Here is a 23,372-nt window from a genome sequence, read left to right on the forward strand (position 1 = left end):
CATCATTGACCACGTCACTGGGTTAGTTTCTAGCCAGAACTGCTCGCAAGTTTGTGGTAGCAAAAACCAACCACAAGAATAGCGAGCAGTTCATACGCTGGTCGATGTACTCGATTAATCTAATAAATAGCGGACATGACGTATGGTACGTGCGGCCAGGGGGCGTTTTTAACAAATAAACGAGCGTATGTTTTGCTCGCTCATTCAAACTTAGAGGTGGGAACAGACTGCAATTTGCGAACTGATCATTTGAATAGCCACCCCTTGTTTTTGAACGAGCGAGCGCAAATAGCGAACGGCTCTGAATCAGGCCCTAAGTTTATTTCTAGTAAATTCAGCAAATATTGAGCAATAGAAAGTGTGGAAACATGTTGGCTAATCTTTTACTCCAAGGTTCAGTGAAACATGCAATTTGACAAACAATTTGCATAAAACCATTTGTCCATAATGATATGAAACGATGATGAAATGAAAATGTCAGCCTTTGGCTCGTTGGCGGGTATAAGATCAATATCACCAAGTCTGAATTGTTGCCTCTCTGTCCCTCTTCCTCCCTTCTCCAAATGTCCCCCCTGCTGCTTCTTTCCATATTGCTCCATCTCAAATCAGGCATTTGGGTGTTCAAATTACTAATAAATCGAAATTGTACAAGGTGATTTTCTCGCCAATTATCTGTAAGGTGCCCTCCATGCTAGACAAATGGAAGCTTATACCTTTTTCACTTTTAGGACGGACAGTGGTCCTCAAGAGTATATTTTTTCCAAAACAATTCTGTATAATGTGAATGCAGCCTATTCATATATCAGATCATGATATCATATGCCTTAAGCGTATCATGACTTGTTTTCTATGGCAAGCCAAAAAACTGAAATTGCCCTTACAAAGCTTATGGCAACCCGACACAGAGGTGGAATCGTAGTTCCTGATTTTGCTGCTTATTTTCTTTCTGTTTTTCTTTGTTTGCTGTTGATTGGCTGCTTGACGGGGGCACTTATAATGATCCTGATTTAGAAAATCCTTGCCTTTCTCACCTAGAAGCTGATGTATCAAAAAATGCGAAAAGATCCTGTTTCTTTCTGCCAGACATCGTGTATTTATCGCCATCTTATCAATATTTTTTTTTATTGTCTTGTTTATCATGTATTTTCTGCAAAAATGAGAATGTGATAAAGCCCCTGAATTGTGACAATTTTCGCATTTTTAGTTTTCGAATTAGATAATGAAAAAACAACTGCATAGTTGATTTTTCTTATGTTCTGCTAAAAAAAATATCAACTGCACATGCTCTGTTTCAGTTTTGGACATGCGCAATGAATGGGAGCGCATTTCTAGTGGTTTTTCAAAATAAAGGAATCCCTTGTTACTAGATATGGGTCATATATATATATATATATATATATATATATATATACACACACACACACACACACACACACACACACACACACACACACACACACTACCATTCAAAAGTTTGGAGTCACTTAGAAATGTCCTTATTTTTGAAAGAAAAGCACTGGTTTTTTCAATGAAGATAACATTAAATTAATCAGAAATACACTCTATACATTGCTAATGTGGTAAATGACTATACTAGCTGCAAACGTCTGATTTTTGAATACATATCTACATAGAAGCCCATTTCCAGCAACCATCACTCCAGTGTTCTAATGGTACATTGTGTTTGCTAAGCGCTTTAGAAGACTAATGGATGTTTAGAAAACCCTTGTGCAATTATGTTAGCACAGGTGAAAATGGGTTTGCTCATTAGATAAACTAAAACACTGGCCTTCCTTTGAGCTAGTTGAGTATCTGGAGCATCACATTTGTGGGTTCGATTATACTCTCCAAATGGCCAGAAAAAGAGAACTTTCATGTGAAACTCGACAGTCTATTCTTCTTAGAAATTCCATGCGAGAAATTGCCAAGAAACTGAACATTTCCTACAACGGTGTGTACTACTCCCTTCAGAGAACAGCACAAACAGGCTCTAACCAGAGTAGAAAGAGAAGTGGGAGGCCCCGGGGCACAACTGTGCAAGAAGACAAGTACATTAGAGTCTCTAGTTTAAGAAATAGATTCCTCACAAGTCCTCAACTGGCAGCTTCATTAAATGGTACCAGCAAAATGCCAGTGTCAATGTCTACTGTGAAGAGGCGACTCCGGGATGCTGGCCTTCTAGGCAGAGTGGCAAAGAAAGAGCCATATCTGAGACTGGCCAATAAAAGGAAAAGATTAATATGGGCAAAAGAACACAGACATTGGACAGAGGAAGATTGTAAAAAAAAGTGTTATGGACAGACAAATCGAAGTTTGAGGTTTTTGGATCACACTGAAGAACATTTTGAGATGCAGAACAAGTGAAAAGATGCTGAGAGAGTGCCTGACGCCATCTGTCAAGCATGGTGGAGGTAATGTGATGGTCTGGGGCTGCTTTCAGTGGCAAATGCAGGATTTTTAGAGGGGGGTTTCCAAATGCTTGATTTTAGAGTGAGTGTGGTCAGTCCATGAAGAGGGCAGAATTAGCACTTAACCAGCTTTAATATGCGTCATACAAAGTGTATTGTATATAATAATTCCAGCATATACAGGACCAGCGATCACAGTAAGTCATTAAATGCGGCAGTAGGGCCATCCTGCCTGAGCTGAATTTTTTATTTTAGATGTGGGTACTATTCCAGAGTATTAGAGCAAGTCCGGGAGTCTGGGGAGCAGCAGAATACCTAGCACTACCCTGGATATATATGTACATATTGGGCTCTATAGCAGCACATCCCTAACAGTGGATGTTTTCCAGATCTCTTAGTTGGTGCACAGGTATATTTATTACTGGCTGATACATGTTAAAAGATCCTCAGGTAGTGCTAATTATTTAATTTGTGATACTGAGAATAACATGCAGCACTTGTAAAATTCTATTATATTACTATTTCTATTGTGGTCATGGTGTGGGCTGGGGAGGGGGGTTTCCAGGCAGACGGAAACCCCCCCTGCGTTTGCCTATGGCTTTGGTGCTGGTAAAGTGGTAGATTTGTACAAGGTAAAAGGGATTTTGAATAAGGAAGGCTATCACTCCATTTTGTAACGCCATGCCATAACCTGTGGACAGCACTTGATTGGAGCCAATTTCCTCCTCTAACAGGACAATGACCCAAAGCACTCCTCCAAATTATGTAAGAACTATTTAGGATAGAAGCAGGCAGCTGGTATTCTGTCTATAATGGAGTGGCCAGCGCAGTCACCAGATCTCAACCCCATTGAGCTGTTGTTGGAGCAGCTTGACTGTATGGTACGCAAGAAGTGCCCATCAAGCCAGTCCAACTTGTGGGAGGTGCTTCAGGAAGCATGGGGTGAAATTTCTTCTGATTACCTCAACAGATTAACAGCTAGAATGCCGAAGGTCTGCAATGCTGTAATTGCTGCAAAAGGAGCATTCTTTGACGAAAGCAAAGTTTTAAGGACAAAATTATTATTTCAAATAAAAATCATTATTTCTAACCTTGCCAATGTCTTGACTATATGTTCTATTCATTTTGCAACTCATTTGATAAATAAAAGTCAGTTTTCATGTAAAACACGAAATTGTCTGGATGACCTTAAACTTTTGAATGCTATTGTACATACTGCTGGTAAAATAAGTATTGCACATATCAACATTCTTCTCAGTAAATATGTTTGTAATGGGGCTATTGTAATGAAATTGTCACCAAATGTTAGCAACAACCCATGCAATCCAGACATGCAAAGAAATCAAACCATTGATGCCCATAAATTAAGTTATGTGTAATAATGTCAAATGACACAGGGAAAAAGTATTAAACACGCTTACTGAAATTTATTTAATACTTCGTAAAAAACCCTTTGTTGGTAATGACAGCTTCAGGACGCCTACTGTATGGAGAAACTAGTCGCAATAGTCTTGATTTTGGCCCACTCTTCCACACAAACAGTCTTCAAATCTTGATGGTTCTGTGTGCCTCTTCTATGAACTCTGATCTTTAGTTCTTTCCATAGATTTTCAATTGGATTCAAGTCAGGTGATTGGCTGGGCCATTCTAGCAGCTTTATTTTCTTTCTCTGAAACCAATTGAGCGTGTCCTTGGCTGTGTGTTTGGGATCATTGTCTTGCTGAAATGTCCACCCTCGTTTCATCTTCAGCATCCTGGTAGATGGCAGCAGATTTTTTATCAAGAATGTCTCAGCACATTTTTCCATTCATCATTCCTTCAATCATATGAAGTATGCCAGTACTGTATGCTGAAAAACAGCCCCATCCCATGATGTTCCCACCTCCAAACTTTACTGTTGGTATGGTGTTTTTGGGGTGATGTGCAGTGCAATTTCTCCTTCAAACATGGTGTGTATTATGGCATCCAAAGAGTTACATTTTGGTCTCATCTGACCAGGCTATATTCTCTCAGTATTTCACAAGCATGTCCAAATGTTGTGCAGCAAACTTTAAATGAGCTTCAACATACTTTTACTTCAGCAATGGAGTCTTGCGTGGTGAGCGTGCATACAGGTTGAGTGCATTACTTATTGTTTTCTTTGAAACAATTGTACCTGCTAAATCCAGGTCTTTCTGAAGCTCTCCACAAATGGTCCTTGGCTCTTGGACAACTCTTCTGATAATTCTTTTCACTCTGTCAGAAATCATGCGAGGAGCACCTGGTCGTGGCCAGTTTATGGTGAAATTACGTTATATTCACTTCCGGATTATGGCCCCAACAGTGCTCACTGGAACATTCAGAAGTTTAGAAATCCTTCTGTAACCAATACCATCAGTATGTTTTGCAACAATAAAGTTGCGAAGATCTTGAGAGAGCTATTTGCTTTTACCCATCAGGAGACGTTTCTTGTGTGAAACCTTGGTAATGAGGCACCTTATTAAGGGCCAGCAGTTGGGACTGAACCAGCTTATAATAATTTGCACTGACAAGGGGCAGGATTGCTTTCTAATTACTGATAGATTTCAGCTGGTGTCTTGGCTTTCCATGTCTTTTTCCATCTTCCTTGCTTCATCTGTTCAATACTTTTTCCCTGTCTCATTTCACATTATTACACATAACTTAATTTATGGACATCTATGGTTTGATTTCTTTGCATGTGTGGATTGCATGGGTTGTTGCTGACATTTTGTGAAAATGTCATTACAATAGCCCCATTCCAAATATATTTACTGAGAAAAATGTTGATGTGTTCAATACTTATTTTACCCACTGTGTGTATATCTATCTATCTATCTTTCTATCTATCACAGAGCTCACCACTCACCATAATGAAAACAACTCCAATCTTCTTTATGACAGTTTTGTGCAGTACTTGTTTAATTGTTTGAACCTTATTTGTGCACCCATTTATATGACAATAGTAGTAGTTGGTCAGTTTAATGATAAAAAAGAGAATATAATATATATATATATATATATATATATAATCATTTTTTTAATTGGAAAATAATATAAATAATAGCCAATGGACATTTTGCTGATAAATAAGTACTTTTTTTTTCACAAAAAAACAAGAAAAAAAAAATGTTACAGCAAGATCTATGATGCCCTAATAGCATTAACGCCAGCAAAAGATGGCAAAAAACTTAATGATAAGTTTCTTAACAAATTTATGATTAAAAAAAATGATACATAAGGGTCTCATTCATCTTCAATATAAAATATATATTTTGGAAAGAAAAAAGCGAAAATCAAAGTTTAACGAAAAAAATAGCGAAATTTATAGCGACTTTCTTACATTCCCACGATACTTATTTATAGCGAAAATTAGATGAAAAATCTTTTTTATCACTTTTTTTTTTGTAAAAAGCTGTTGATACATATCTCCTTCAATCAAAACAGATATACCTCCTTATACATTACATCATATTATGTTTCAAGACATTTACTGTTCTTGGATTTCCCTCAACAGAAAACTGTGTAGGAAACCTAATTCTTCCCCCTATGTCCCTTTGTGGGGTAATCCCGCTTTTTCCCCATCCTTATCTAACTCCAACTTTCTCCAATGGTGAGATAGGGACTAGATGTGGCTTCCAAAGTTTTTGACCCAGGGGGCACATTCTTCCAATTTTAAATATCCGAGATAAATATCACCTTCCCAATTCCAATTTTGATATGTTTCTTCAAACTCGCCACTATTTCATGTCATCACAATAACCCTCATCCCTGACTCAATGTGTTGAAGCTTTGTGAATGTGCCTGTTATAGAGTACGATATATCTATTATGAACTAAGTTGTCCTCTTATTGGGATAAATTGTATATGCCGTGGCAGAAAGACATTCCAACACTGACTTCTCCCTCAGTGCTGCAGGTCCATTATGGTTCCACGCTAGAGTCCCGAATTCCGCCTACTTAGAGGAAGTTCACTTTCGTACAATCCAGAGAGCATATTAATCCCCTGCTCAGCACACCCACATGGTTTCTAATGCTTCTGGTGAATGTTCCAAGTATCACTATGGATCTGCCACTTTTTTCCATTGCTTTTGAGAGTGTGGCAAAATTTAGGCATTTTTGGAATACATTTTTGTCATTCATTAGTACCATTCTGTCCTTTTCTTTGCCACCCAACCCTGTCTATAATGAACAATTCCTGTTATCGTGTTTATTTTATGAACAATTGTCATTGCTATTGTGCGTGATTATTGTATATAAATCTACACAACACTATAATATGAACAGCACTCAGTGGTTTTTACAACAGGATATAAATAAAGGCACATAGTCCAGAAGTCTTTTTGCAACGTTTCGCGGTTTAATTCCTTGTCTTCAGGCAGTATGCAAAAAAGAAAGTAACAAAGATCTTACCTATAAGTAGACACCTCGTGAGTATTAGACGGTGTTCAGCTGCCGCCATCCTCGGTCATGTGTGTCTGATTTCCGGCTGGAATCCCGTCTTGCCCACACAGGAACACACCCGCTGTTGCCATGACTGCGCAGCATCAATAATTTAGTGACATCCCCTTGACCTAAACAATGTTAAAATCTAAGTAAATTAATAAAGAAATAATAAACACTAGCTCCATGAACACGTCACAGAATATTCGTAAATATTATTAAATGTTAAACGTCTAGAGGAAATAATTTCCATTACGAGTCCTATAGCAATCTGTAAAATACAAAAATTATACACCACCATTGTTTTGCTAAGTATAGTTACTATTATACTGAAAGACAATATATTATAAATACATTAATGGAATAAATATATCAATAGTAGTGCATTATAAAGTAAGCAAGTATTTACTGCAACCCTTATTGAGGTATTCAGACATAAGAAGACATTCCAATTGAGGTGGTCATTCAGTCCCCACAGTTTGAGTGTCTAAAGTATAGATCCACTTGAGGTACACTATATATGTACTACTGCATTTTGTCCAGCAATAACATCCCCCTATGGTAGTCACAATTATCTCACAATAAAATTGTCCTTATTCCTATCATTTCTATATGAGCTTTAAGCTGTGTACCATCTAAACATCAAATATAATATTTTTAAACAATAAAATATTTCTACCAACAAGGTGAATACCAATCATTTTAGAATTTTTGTTTTTAATTTATCTTTAAGTTTTTATATTGTACAATAAAGGGAACCGTATCACAGCTGGTGACAAGATATACAATATGAATCTGGTAACAACAAATGCTATTAGTTGTAACAAAGAAAACAAAGACGACTAATCATTTTGTTTTATTAATTCCCTTTATTTTGTTGCCATCCGAAGATGAAGCTGGAGACAGTGGGACAGCTGCCTCATTATAGACACTTTCTGACAATCAGACACAGAAATTTTGAGTTTAGTATCTCTTTAAAATAAAGAAACTGGTAATATTAAATCTGGTCTCTTCCGTATAAATTTTACCAACGACACTGTTCACTCTAGTTCTTTTTTCAGTTGAATTCTTTAAATTGCAATTTAATGTTGGCTTTCTTTGTGCACTGCTAAATTGGATATGCTAATTTCCATATACCTTTTTTCTAATTGGACAACAAAAATTTCAATAAAACTGGTCCACTAATAGATATAGCCTATTTTGATTTAATATGTTCTATAAATGTTATAGACCGTTAAGGAATTGCTGAATCAGCACCATTTTTTTTTATACAAAGCCATAATAAAGCATTCTGCCTTATTCATCAGTTGGTTACAAATATTATTAAACATATAAGTAGGCATGTTCTTAAACTTTACAGGAACAGCTGTAGAAAAAAAAAGTCTCATTATTAACATTGCTGTTGAAAGTGACGAACGTGCAAGATATATCTATAAATGTCTATGCTGCAGACATTACAAATCCAGTTGTATACATTTAGAACTGGCAGATGTTAATAGCCTTAAGGCAATCTTGTTTTTACAGAGCGCTTCCTAATTTCTTTAGCCAGGCTCAGCTCTAAAAGGGGGATCCACAGTGTGGTATTTGTGCGCCCTCTACTGCAGATTTTCTACAATGCATACACACATTTATACAATATAATAAAGCATGGTTATATTAGAAGAGTCATTTAAGTAGTTTTTTTGGAAACTGATAGCTACATTTCAGGAGAGGTAAAGATATGCTTGTGGATTTAGATATTGCAACACACAAATCAATTGAAGCCAAAGTAACACAGCACAGCTCTGTTATTATAATTACTGTTCCTGTTTTTTGTTTTTTTGGGGGGGGGGATAGCTTGCATAGTGAAGAGTACTGTAGTCCATGCAGTTATACAGTATGCAGCCCAAATATATAGTGTGTGTATATATATATATATATATATATATATCATATTTGCCAACACTCCCTAAAATAGTAGCAAACTCCCTGAAGAGCCTAGAAATCTCCCTGATTACACCTTACCCCAATTATTATGAAGCTGTTATATAATAGAAATATAGTCATATATACATTCATATGTGCTCATTAGTATCATTTCCCTGCACTGGTTATAACGTAAGGCACAATGATCCCTATGCCTACATGCATTTTTCTGAAAAGTATCAGTTTGTTTTCATCAACAAGTAGATCTTACTAACTGCTTTGGGGCTCATTTACATTTGGATGTAAATCAATTTTATGACACACCTCTCAGATGTAGCAGTACACGCCCACTTTACAGACACGCTCATAGGTATTGCGTTTACAATCTCTCTGAAATGCTTTTTCAAAAGTAGGCAAGTATGATATATATGTGTGTGTTTATATATATATATATATATATATATATATATATTAGTGTAGTGTCACTACCCTTGAAGAAGTCTGTGGAACGGACAAAACGCGTTAGGAGCTCCATACCTGCAATACATGATCTTGCCTGAAACACTTATAGACAAGATAAGCATTTGGCACTTTACCGTTGTTTACACATCTTGTACTTTAAATATTTAATATGTCTATTATGAGATTTCTCTTTTAAATATCTGAATTCTTCATATATGTATCATCTATGCATATCTTGTACTTGAAATATTTAATATGTCTGTTATGAGATTTCTCTTTTAAATATCTGAATTCTTCATATATGTATGTTTATATGTCTTCTCCATTTTTATTTAAAAAAATTATTTTTAGCTTAAATAAAATTTTTGTACATTTTTGTGTATATAAGGTATTTGCCTTTTTAATTTCAAAGTAAGGTTCATGCTCAGTACATCCATGGAGGTTTAATAGTATTAATTTGCACAATTGCATTTGACACTTTTTCATGTGAAATATACTCACGGTTGTATATTATATAATTTATTAATTGCACAAGTCATATTTAAACAAAAAATGTTTTGTGTGTTTTGACCACTGTTTTTAACTATTGATTGATTTGCCATATACACACATTTAAACACCTATTAATTATATCACTTATATTTAAGCACTGCAGTCGCTATATACCAAGTCTACTTTTAAATATATAATTAAAATGAACACTGGCGTGCAAATTTTTAGGTTCCTTATGTGAATAAAGTCATATATTGTTGAAGAAAGTGGTGATACTTTGTGAGAAAAACACTCCTGATAATAACAGGTGGCAGCAGTCTTCTAGTGATCCGTGTGGCAACAGGAAAATGGGTGCTGAAAAATAAGAGACGTGCGCCTAATAGTGTAGTATTTAAAGTAAAGCAATCTGTGCTCAAGGTAAATAACATGCGTACAAAAAATTAAATGTTTTAAAGCTTATGTGATATCCAGGTAGCACTCCTATGGTCAGGAAGCACGTGATGCCAATGTATTCTGGATAATAGACCAAGGGATGAAAACCACTTGAATAAACCTTACAAAGAGGGCTTAAATCAAGCCCATAAACACAATATGGTGTAGTATTTTCTTATACAAACATAACAGACAGTGGACGTACATAAAACTGCATACCAGATAATGCAATATATAGTGTATATAGAATGTCACTCCTTCCTGTTCCCAGTGTTTCAAAGACCAACTTCATAAACCAGGCATATCAGGCTTCTTTCCAATCTGCTGGGTGTCTTACTCTAAGTCAATCCCCTGACCTGAATCCGATTGAGCATGCATTTCACTTGATGAAGACAAAACTGAAGGGAAAATGCCCCAAGAACAAACAAGAACTGAAGACATTTGCAGTAGAGGCCTGGCAGAGCATCACCAGGGATGAAACCCAGCGTCTGGTGATGTCTATGCGTTCCAGACTTCAGGCTGTAATTGCCTGCAAAGGATTTGCAACAAAGTATTAAAAAGTGAAAGTTAGATTTAGGATTGTTTAGTTTGTCCCATTACTTTTGGCCCCTTAAAAAGTGGGATGCACATATAGAAACCGTTGTAATTCCTACACCGTTCACCTGATTTGGATGTAATTACCCTCAAATTAAATCTGAAAGTCTGCAGTTAAATCACATCTTGTTTGTTTCATTTCAAAGCCATTGTGGTGGTGAATAGAGGACAAAATATGAAAATTCTGTCAATGTCCCAATATTTATGGACCTGACTGTATATATAGAGATATATATTCACACTTCCATAGGGGACATAGGCTTAGACCATGGATATAGGGTGAAGCAGGAAGAGTCCGGATACCAACTAGTTAAACTCCTCCCAGCAGCCCTGGCCCCTCCCCCCTATTTTCCTGCCCTCAGCCTCAAGCAGGCCAGTTTAGTTCAGTTTGGTTCTATAGGACGCCCTCATTTGCCGCTCCACCGACCCCCTGCACCGGTGGCCGCGGCACTGGCGAGCGGGTCAGTGATTTCGACTGGTCCCCCAGTACACTCCGGGGACACGCAGCTGGATGTCGGGGAAGGGAGCGCGTATGGTGCTCTAATGTAAGAGCTGCTCCCTGCTTACAGGGAGCCGTGCTGCTGCTGCTGTTACCGCCGGTGTGGGAGACCATCGGCGGCGCTGACAGCGGGTGCCCAGGCCGTCTGGCGCCTAAGCTAGACCACCAAGGCATAGGCAATGGGGTGCTTCATTAGATTTGTTTATATATTTTCACTCAACTTTATAAGTAATAGTTTCAGATTATTAACAAAATATATTCATCATAGTCTATGTATCCCTATGGTATATTATATATCTGAGTCAGACCATAGGCATACTACAAGTTGATACCAATAATTACCAATGTTCATAATACATAGTGTATTATACATTATATTATAAAATATTATCCTTTTTATTGATCGGGTGTACATCACTTGTACTGTATTATATTTTTCTATTTTAGCTATGTAAAACTATATGATTCTACTGCAAACTCCAACCACTTAGTAGCTAGAATATATAATAAGTTATGTTCTGTGATTTATGATGATATCATGTGATGCCACTATACACACTCAGGTATTATTTGTTGAATAGGATTAAGGGTTCAATAGTTTTATGTTTATAACACATGACGTGACACGCTAAATGGTGTTTTCCATAATTCAACCAAATCACGTGACTTATGTTTACAACATGTGACCCGGCATTACGATCTGATGCAGAAGACCAACTTTAATCTTCAGAGGCCACACCGGGTGACATGGTTTATATTGCCACCACGTGATCGGACGCTACTTCTAATGTCTAATAAGACTGGGTAACTTTCAGCGTCTCTCCTTACTAATGTTTGTTACTTTTGTAACAATAATTGCACTTATTTATATCAATCTTTCTGTGTCTAATAAAATGAATAGAATCACGTATCTCATATTTACAACACGTGACCTGATGATATGCTGAATGATACTCAGCCAAACCACGTGTCTTATTACAACACATGACCCGGCATTTCGATCTAAAATAGAAGATGAACATAAGTCCTTATAGGCTATACCGAGTCACGTGCTTTATATTGACATCACGTGATCGGACGCCACCTCTTGTGTTTAATGAAACTAGGTAATTCTTAGCGTCCTATTTTATTAATTTTATTAATATTTATGTTATTTATGATATCAATGTCTTTTTATTTGTATCAACTCCTCTATGTTCAGTAGGTTTTGATTTTATATACGGCTTGATTGATTATACACTTTTATGAGCTACAGCTGCTCACTATTAACCTTTGCATGAGGGTATGTAAAGCCCTCCACTGGATTCTGGGGACTTTGCTACTGAGGAAGTTGTGGGTTTCACCACAGCGAAACGCATTTAGCACCCCACCATCACCAACACAGCACTTGGAATCCTTTGTGGATTTGTTTCTGGACCAGCACCACTCATCTGTTTTCCAGCCCATGCCTTTTAATGTCAGCACGCCAGTGCAGGAACTTCTGCATCTTTCTCAGGCCGTGGACATTTCAACCAAGTCTGGTAATTACTATTAGCTGGATATTATTCAGAATCCACACGCATAGGCCAGTGACTGTTGCAATATCATTACCAATTGCTATTTGAATCAAGACTGCTTTCTGAGACTCTTCTATTGTGCTCAATTTTTTTTAATATTTTTTTATTCATTTCACCTCATTCATCAATTTTTTTTTTTGGGAGGGGGATATTTTCTTTTGATTCCTTTGGATTATTTTTATATATACATGTATTTGAATTATGACTGTTACTTTTTCTTTTTATATTTTGATGTTCAATATTCATGAAATTCACGTTTATTTCCATACACTCAATATATTTTTATATCTACCAATAAATTATAATCTTTCCAATCAAGCCGTATATATATTTATAATTATATTCATGTTATTTTTTTTATTTATTATTATTTATTTATTAACAGTTTCTTATATAGCGCAGCAAATTCCGTTGCGCTTTACAATTTGAATCAAGATTAACATTAACATTATACTGGGTTGTAAAAGACATACATACATGACATACATAAGGGTAAGAGGGCCCTGCTCACAAGCTTACAATCTATAGGGAAATAGGTGTTGATACACAAGGAGAGGTGCTATTGCAAATTGGTCCAGCCCAATTGCAGATATTCTTGGTGGGCTGTATAATCCAAACACACTGGAAAGTTGGCCTAGGGTTAGGAGGATGTTCAATTGAAGAAAGAGAAGATGTGATAGGTGTTTACTATAAGAAGAGAGTTAGATAGGGAGCTATAAAAGGTTAGGTGGGCGGTCCTGGAATCTGATAAGCTTGTCTAAAGAGGTGAGTTTTCAGAGAACGCTTGAATGTTTGGAAACTAGTGGAAAGTCTTATTGTGCATGGGAGGGCATTCCACAGGGTGGGTGCAGCCCGAAAAAAGTCCTGTAACCGTGCATGGGAACAAGTAATGCGCGGGGATGAGAGACGCAGATCTTGTGCAGAACGGAGATGTCGGGTTGGAAGATATTTTGAGATAAGTGAAGAGATGTATGTTGGTGTGGTTTGGTTAATAGCTTTATGTGTGAGTGTAAGTATTTTAAATTGAATACGGTAGAAGACCGGCAGCCAATGGAGGGACTGACAGAGTGGATCAGCAGACACTGAACGTTTGGTGAGAAAGATCAACCTCGCAGCTGCATACATAATGGATTGTAGTGGGGAGAGCCTGTTTTTGGGAAGACCAATAAGGAGACTATTGCAATAGTCAATGCGGGAAATTATGAGTGCGTGTATAAGAGTTTTTGCAGTGTCTTGCGTAAGATATGATCGAATTTTGGCTATGTTTCTTAGATGTATGTAACAGGATTTAGAGACAGATTGAATGTGGGGAACAAAAGACAGTTCAGAGTCAAGGATGACACCTAGGCAGCAAGCTTGTGGGGTGGGGTAGATTGTCGAGTTGTCAACAGTAATAGAGATATCAGGCTGCTATTGGCTAGTGGAAATATAATTAATTCTGTTTTGGATATATTAAGTTTGAGGTGGCGAGATGACATCCAAGATGAAATGGCAGAGAGACATTCAGTGACACGGACCAGCACAGATGGTGACAAATCTGGGGAGGATAGGTAAATTTGAGTATCGTCCGCGTACAGATGATACTGAAAACCAAAAGAGCTGATTAGTTTGCCAAGAGAGGTGGTATATATTGAGAAAAGCAGAGGACCTAATACTGAACCTTGTGGTACTCCAACTGATAGAGGCAGCGAAGTGGAGGTAGAATCAGAAAAGCGAACAGTGAAAGAGCGATTAGATAGGTAAGATGAGAACCAAGAAAGGGCTGTGTCTTGAAGACCTATGGATTGTAGTGTTTGTATGAGAAGAGAGTGGTTAACAGTGTCAAAGGCAGCTGAGAGATCTAGAAAAATTAGAAGTGAATAATGGCCTTTAGCCTTGGCAGTGACCAGATCATTTACTACCTTAGCCAGTGCTGTCTCAGTGGAGTGTTGGGAACGAAAGCCTGACTGAAGTGGATCCAATAAATTGTGGGTGTTAAGAAAGTGTGTGAGGCGAGTGTAGGCAAGTCTCTCCAGTAGCTTGGAGGGGCAATGTAGCTGGGAGATAGGACGGTAATTTGAGAGAGAGTTAGGGTCAGAATTTTGTTTTTTCAAAATGGGAGTGATCACTGCATGCTTGAACAGTGATGGAAAGATACCAGTAGAGAAAGAGAGATTACAGATTTTAGTTAAGTGTGGAATGAGCACAGGAGACAGAGCTTTACTGATTTGTGAGGGTATAGGATCAAGAGGAGAGGTAGTAGAGTAGGAGGATGAGAAGAGTGTAGCTACTTCATCTTCATTAGTGGGGTCAAATGATGAGAATGTGCCATTGGGTTCAGGTAGGGAATTGAACAAGACCCTGGCTGAGGAAGTGCATACCATTTCATTTCGGATATTATCAATCTTGTTTTTGAAATAGGAAGCAAGATCTTGTGCACTGATAGTAGCAGGTGGGTTGGGTGATGGAGGGTTAAGAAGTGATTTAAATGTATTAAAAAGTCGCTTGGGGTTAGAGGCTTGGGCAGAGATAACAGATTGGAAATATATCTGTTTGGCATTATCCAGTGCATTACGATAAGAGTGGTAGATTGTCTTATACGTGAGGAAGTCACTTGGAGTATGAGACTTTCGCCACTGACGTTCTACTTTACGTGAGAGTTTTTGTAGGTGTCTTGTGAATTTGGAATGCCACGGCTGACGTCTAAGTCTATGCGGAATGTGATGGGTAGCTGGAGCTACTTCATCAAGGGCTAGTTCTAGGGTCTGGTTCAGGTGTGATACAGCAGTCTCAGGAGAAGTGAAAGTAGAAATAGGTAAGAGTGATTGTTGCAGAGAGGTGGATAGTTGTTCAAAATTAATAGCATTAATATCTCTGCGGGTTTGAGGAGGTTTGGTTGATTTGCTTGGCATTGAGGCTGATGTAATGGAGGAGAGTGTGCAGGTGATAAGGTTATGATCTGAGAGAGGGAAAGGAGAATTAGTGAAATCAGAGACTGAGCATAGTCTGGTAAATACAAGATCAAGGCAGTGGCCATCTTGATGAGTAGAGGAGTCAGTCCATTGGGAGAGGCCAAGAGAGGATGTTAAGGAGAGAAGTTTGGAGGCATGAGGGGATTGTGGACTGTCAATGGGGATATTGAAATCACCCATGATGATGGTGGAGATGTCAGAGGATAGGAAGTGAGGGAGCCAGGCAGAAAAATGTTCCAGAAATTGATTGGGTGGTCCAGGTGGACGATAGATAGCAGCAATGCGCAGAGAGAAAGGAGTGAAAGTCCTAATAGAATGTACTTCAAATGATGTAAATGTAAGGGATAGTACCTGTGGAATAACTGTATGTAAAAGATTGGGACAGTAGTATTCCTACTCCACCTCCTTTACTATTACCAGGCATGGAGGTATGTGTGAAGTGTAGACCACCATGTGAGAGTGCTGCAGGGGAGGCAGTGTCTGTTTGTGTGAGCCATGTTTCTGTTAATGCCAGAAGATTGAGGTTATTAGAAATAAAGAGGTCATGGATGGATGTTAGTTTGTTGCAGACAGAGCGTGCATTCCATAAGGCACATTTCAGTGTTTTGGAGGGTGATGGGAGGCATGTGATGTGTCTGAGGTTTGCTGGATTTATATTCCATGAGTAGGGCATGTGTGTAGGGCCTGGATTTGGTGATATGTCACCAGCTAAGAGAAGTAGAAGGAGAGAGACATAAATATAGTTCTGTGTTTTGTATGAAAGTTTTTTATGGCAACAGGTTGTGGATGTTATGGTCAATTTAGAAAGATAAGTAAATAGCTCATGTGTGTTCATAAGAGGGGAGTAGATTATTGAGGCTGCAATGTGTACAGAGGGGTGAGCTGCAGGGAGAGTAAAGGATGCAATAGCCTTAGAGAACATGCCATGGAGTGAAATAAGAATGAATAATGTTTGGTACATGATGGTTTAGAATAAAAAGAGAAAATCCGTAGAATATAAATAGTTATTGTTTGCATTTAGAAATTACCTGCTTTATGATGTTTTCAATGTTTGTTCAACTGTTTTTTAACTGTTCATTTTGATACTTTATGCATAGGATACTTCATGCATGGGATGCCCAGCTCTCTAGATCTGACTAGTAAGATATTCTGTGGCTGATTAACATAGGCTACATCTGAGACATGCCCAGCTGACCTAAGGTGTTAAATTGCCTTGTGTTTGACTATGTAAACAACAGCCCAGTTTGCCATCATAAACTATGCTTCACTAACAACAACATCACAAAAATAGGAAATGACTATTGCAACAATTTAAAATATCACATACATTTAAATATGATGAATGAATAAAGTTCAGAGTATGATTGCAGGAGGGTGGATATCACATACATTTAAATATGATGAATGAATAAAGTTCAGAGTATGATTGCAGGAGGGTGGATATCACATACCTGTGAGATGAGAAAAGAAGATGGTTAGATCCAGATAAATGTAATTTGGTTTTTAACTGTTCATTTTGATACTTTATGCATAGGATACTTCATGCATGGGATGCCCAGCTCAATCGAGCCCAGCTCTCTAGATCTGACTAGTAAGATATTAGTAAGATATTTTTATGATATTATCAATTTTATATATTCTTATATTGCCTACAATAACACCTATGACTTAAATGACGATATTTATGGTTTATGATTAAGGTACTCTAGCGCTGTTCATACCCTTGTTTTGCTTCATTAGAAGCAGCCATTGCCCTGGGGGATCTGGTTCAGCTAGTTGGAGGTAGGCTCCCCCAATTCAGCCACTCCCTTGGCGTGCTCCCTCACTTCAACAGCCATGCCACAGGGATTCTTCCTCCTCTCTCCCCTACCAACTGAGACACTGAGCGTCCATTCTCACCTGGGCCTGCTTCAGTTAGTCTCTGGAGAGCAGCAAAGGGCTCCTGTGTCCCTGTATACCACCTACTCTGAGGTCTGGTTCCTTTCTACCAAATGGGGTTTGGATTGTTGAGCATTAACTGCCCATTGTTACAGCATTGAATGTTTCTGTGTGCATGTATTTGTGTTCAGGAGTACATTTTATTTCTAAATTTCCTTCTTACAGTTAAGTAAATCCCTCCGCTTATTGTGGAGTGAGGAGGTCACATTCATTGCTCTCCCCCTTTATTGCACACAGTAGTTCACCTAACTGGTTTGTGGGGACTGCCCTGGATTGCTTACCAGGTTTTCCAAGGGCAAAGTATCCAGGGATGGGGGTGCTTTCAGTATTGTGTAACTGCAGGACTATGCTGGGAGTTGGTGCCCAGACTCCTCCTGCTCCACCCTATCCCCATGGTCTAAGCCTGTGTCCCCTTTGGAGTTATATATATAATACAAAAATGCCAGGGTGCGCAGTAAATAACCTCTAAACACCTTTTTTGCAGTTCATAAAAGATGATTCAAAAATTGTCTTATATGGCTTTGCAGTCCAGGTGATTTTGTAACCTCAATGTGCTGGTTGGAGCCTTTAGTTCTTAAAAATATGTTTTCTTTTTCAACCAAATGGACTTGATAACTTCATAGGTAGTCCAATCAACAATCCAAGCGAATCTGGATGGAACCCTTCACCAAATGTACACCCAAAAACGGCCGTATAGGCCAAATATTAATAAAAGGCCAATAAGTTTATCATAAATTTATTTAAAAGAATTTGCAAAAATATTGCTTACAATAGAAACTGATTCAACATAGGACCTCACCAACACCTCTTGGTGTTCAATCAAGTGGTAGGTCAAGGCCTCTATAGTACCCCCCAACGCGTTTCGTCCGTTAGGACTTCTTAAGGGGCAATCTAAAAAGGTCCTCTATGAAGTTTGGATATTTCCAACAGATGATCTTATAAACCAACCATAAGAAATAGATGTTTCAGATCTTATAATCCACAGCCAAGGATATGTGGTGATGCATATTGTCAGCGCAAAGAAGGGCATTTTTTCTATTTATATATGTATATATATATATATATATATATATATATATATAAAAGTGGTTTGTGATAATGGCAGAAATCCCACTAACATGACTGGACACACTAAACACTAAATCAAATGACGGTGCATTATTTCCCAATGAACGCACACCTGCCAACGTAACTACACACCTGAACTACTTCCAATTGCCACTCCACAAGTGGAATCAATAGCATCACTTCACTCACAGAGACGCTACTCAGAGAAAAGCAGCACATCACTTTCAACTGTGTTATTCACTTACACTGTTATCCAGTTACATGTATATTCATTAAACATAATTCGTTTTGAACTAACACGAAGGCGTGCATATATCAGAGCGTTACAGCACACCCAAGACCGGCTTAGAGATATATAAATATAGATATATTAGCTATCTAGTCTATATATTAATATAATAATAAGATTGTGTCTGTTACAAGTTGGTGCAAAACTACTGAACTGATACTCATGTAAACTTAATAATTTTGTAGTAAAGCTAAGCAATAACAAAAACAAAATTGACTTCATCAGTGCAAGAGATAGGTCTGGCACCATACACATGTTCACTTGAATAGGATATGCTACATAGCAGTCTGTGCACAGGGCACCCAGTAACTTTGGTGTGAGTAGTGAAGGCGCAGTGCGAATTTAGGTGAAAATATCACTCTACAACTGCATTTTAAATACGGATTGTAGTAAATAGGGGCCAAAATCACATTCCACAGCATTGCACCTACTCTATGCTAGCAGGGAAATCCCTTGCTCCATCACATAGAGACTCGCAGCTTCCTTATACAGCATTTCAGGTGCAGCTCAGATGTTTTGCTCTACATTTCAACAACAAGACAATGAAGCCACCAGATGGCTCTCTAATATTTTAAAAATTAATTGGGAGGAATGAATGAAGGTAGTTTTATTATGATTTGTCCTATTATAAAACATGAATCCTATTAACTAAATGAGAACCACATTTGCCCTTAGGACATAATTTAAAGATGCTGCCAAATGGTAAATCTTTTTTAAAAATAATGAATGAAGCATTATTAGCTAATAGACCTTGTTTACAGACATAGAAGGTTATATAAAATTATTTAATGGGTTGTTCTTGTATTTGTTATGGTGTCAGATTGAAACTTATTTTTGCTGCAATTACAAATTTAGTAATCTGATTCTATTGGATCCCTCTCGGGGAAAACTCAGATAAGAAGCCCATAGGCTTCTATTAGGCAACATCTATAGATGACATTGCTTAACGAGAACAAGCAAAGCTTTCTGGAGCTTGGTGCATACGGAAATTGTGGCATTCTCGGAGGTGACCGCATTTTTCAGTATAGTGCATCCAGCCCCTGGTATTGTGAAGAAAGCATGCACTCTTCAATACACCAATTTTATTTTATTTTTATATTTATCTGTTTACCATTATTAGCAAACATTTTAATGTCAACATATAAAAGTTATACTTTAACCTTCACTAGATCACATCCTCTCTCCATTTTTGTTAATTGAGGTTTTCCTGTGTCCCATCACACATTACCTCTCTTCGTGATCCTTTTATGCCATCAGGCCTCTTCAGATGCCCATTTTGGGCCTGCAGATACACCTTATATGCCATCAAACCCCTGCAGGTTCACTTTATGTGCTGACAGATCCCTCCAATTGCCCAGTATGTGCCATCAGTCCTCTCCTTATACTCTTTATATGCCATCAGACTAATTCACATGCCCCCTTATAATCAGTTTCCCTTGAATAATAACAACCCCTGGTGTGTTTTTATGTATGTGCTGGCATTAATATAATGTCTGTTCTGGCATTACTATGATGTGTGTACTGGCATTAATAATATCCCAATGTATGCATGTGCATAAACTCCTAAATGCCTCTTTGGGAGGTTTGTTATTATAATATGTGTGTGGGATGAGTGATGTTAATTTAAGGTGTGTGTGATTTGATTATTATACTGTATGCGTAATGGTATTATTTTAATATGTGTGTGATGGTATTAATATAATGGGTGTGGTACTAATGAAATATATTCCTACTATTCGTGTGACGTGTTGAGGGCTATTAAGGTTATATAGTGGGAATCAGTGGTCGAAGTGGGGCGGTATACTTCCCGGCCCCACTTCATTTTAGATGTAGAAAAGATTGCACCAGCGCTGGGATCCAGTATGGGATCCCAGCGCTGGAACAGCGGCGGCAATGTGTTAAGATGTGTCCCGCAGGGGACACATCTCAATCGGGGCAGTGTAGGCGCTGACATGTAGCCGGGACAAAGTACCTGGTCCCGGCTGCACTGTAAGCACCACATACCGGACGGCTGCCAGCCAATCACGAGGCTCGCAGCCGCCAGCCAATCGCGGGGCTCGCAGCCGCCAGCCAATGAGAAGCTGCCAAATGGCAGCTTCTCATTGGTTCGCAGCAGCGCCAATGAGAAGCTGCCAAATGGCAGCTTCTCATTGGCTCGCAGCGGAGCCAGATAAACTGGAGGGAAGACCCGAGGATCCCGGTGGCTCCACTCCAGCAGCGCAGGTAAGAGAGAATTAGAGAGAGGGGAGGGTGTGAGAGAGGGAATAGAGAGAGGGGCAGACAGAGGCAGGCTAGCTATTGTAGGGGGTGAAAGAGAGAGGGAATCAGTAAGGGCAGGGTGTGAGAGAGGGGAGCAGGCAGGGAGAAGTGTGTGTGTGTGTGTGGGGGGGGGGTTAGAAGTACAATGGAGTGATATGGAAGCAGGGGCCCATAGGGGGGGGGGGGGAGATTCAATCTCCATACCCCCACCTCTAAATTACCACTTCGAGCACTGGTGGGAATATTAATGTAAATGAGTAGTTGATGGGGATAATAAATAATAATGCTAGTTATGGGTAGAAGGTACATTTTTAAATCAAGTTAGACTGATTGAGTGTTGGGGCTAATAAGGGGAGGAATGCCTAAAGTATTCAGAAAGATCCATCCACCCTCCACAGGTCCGTCCCCATTTAGGGCTACTCCTAGAAAGTTCCCGGGCTGGTTTTCCATTCCAATCCACCCCTGGCTAGCACACACGCATTCTACAACTCTTTACAGAGAATTTTTGGCTATACACATCAGTCCCTGTCAAAGTGGAGCTTACAATCCATATTCCCAACCATATATGCACACACTAGATTTAATTTTTGTTGGGAACAGGTGCTGTCTCTCCATAGTCTCAACCAGTGGCGTCACTTACCTTACTTGTACCCGGTGCGGTGGTCGGTCCCGGGATCCATGTTCTTGCATGCCGGAGGCGTGTGGCTTCGTCCCGCGAAGCCACGCCCACTCATGGGTGCACTCTTGGGGGTGTGGCCGCATGTCACGTCCCCCCATCCTCACCATTCAATGGGCAGGGGAGAAGCTAGGCTGCCCAGTAGCTGCTGTGCTGCTCCACTGAGTAATCCCGGGTCAGCGCAGCAGCAACTGCTGGACAGCCAACAGCCCCTGCCTCACTGCAGTGTGGCTAGCTGCTCGGTGATACCATCCGAGGGGGTGACACCAAAATAGCAGAGCAGCTCTGCTATTTTGGTGCCACCCCCTTGGATGGTGCCACCCGCTGCGGCCCGCACCCGCCTATAGAGGAATGTAATTCTTTGTGGCACATAACACACATAATGTAATGTAAGGAATAATATAGAGGTTCTTCAGATGGACAGGACCAAAATTGTGTTAAGGCAGTGGTGTCAAACTCGGGCCCTCCAGCTGCTGTGGGACTACATATCCCAGCATGCCCTGCCACAGTTTTAGCATGCCCTAATAGCAAAACTGTGGCAGTGCATGCTGGGATGTGTAGTTCCACTGCAGCTTCAGGGGCCCGAGTTTGACACTACTGTGTTAAGGTAACATTTAGGGGTAAATTTACTAAGCAGCACTTTTAAAAGTAGTTTTGGCCGTTGACTTTAGGGGGCAGTGATTTTAAATACAAACCAGTTTTGTTTTATTGTCTCTTTAAATCCAGCAGCTGAAACCACTGAAGAAGTGGTGGTTTAGAATAGCGATACTAAGTAAACTTACCCCTTGTGGTAGGATCCACTTTTTGCAAACCTATAGTTATTAAAGTATTAATTAGTAAAAGTCTCCAACATCTGTTAAGTAATTATTAGTAGGTACACTTTTAATTAAAAACTGAAATGTGTAATAAATATGAATCATGTATATACTTTGGGTCCACGTTACGAACATTTGTTATTAATGTATCACATCCAATGTTATCATTTTACAGTGATAATTGGGTATAAATGTTAATTAAATGTGAATGTTCTGTTTGTTTTATAGAGTGTCTGGAGGAGAATTGTTTGACAGAATAGTGGAAAAAGGATTTTATACTGAAAAAGACGCAAGCGCACTCATCCGACAGGTCTTAGATGCTGTTTTCTACCTTCACAGACTGGGAATTGTGCACAGAGATCTAAAGGTAAATAAGATAATACACTAACCCCTAAGAATAATGCTATTTGTGTTCAGTCTGGATGCCATTGCTTGGAAACCCCCTGTCGTGTAGATAACCCTCGTGCATGCTATTGAGTGGACTCTGCCACGCCACACAATTGTCTGCAAATGTCTTCTGCATACTTCAAGTTAATTCTCCCTCTTGCCAGCGTGATTGAATACATGGCAGGAGATGAGTGATACTGCA

The 23,372-nt window shown here is 38.9% G+C and overlaps 1 protein-coding gene across 2 annotated transcripts in view; it reads left to right on the forward strand.

Annotated features, from left to right (window-relative positions):
• CAMK1D (calcium/calmodulin dependent protein kinase ID) overlaps positions 1-23,372 on the forward strand; it is a 456,946-nt gene that overhangs the window by 369,667 nt on the left and 63,907 nt on the right. For both annotated transcript variants that reach the window (XM_088468914.1, XM_088468913.1), the window contains exon 4: positions 23,012-23,150. In XM_088468914.1, the coding sequence (XP_088325040.1) occupies positions 23,012-23,150 (139 nt within the window). The remainder of the gene's footprint in view (positions 1-23,011; positions 23,151-23,372) is intronic.

The sequence above is a fragment of the Taudactylus pleione genome, unplaced genomic scaffold, assembly GCF_031769625.1.
Source record: "Taudactylus pleione unplaced genomic scaffold, aTauple2 ptg000086l, whole genome shotgun sequence".
Classification (NCBI taxonomy): domain Eukaryota; kingdom Metazoa; phylum Chordata; class Amphibia; order Anura; family Myobatrachidae; genus Taudactylus; species Taudactylus pleione.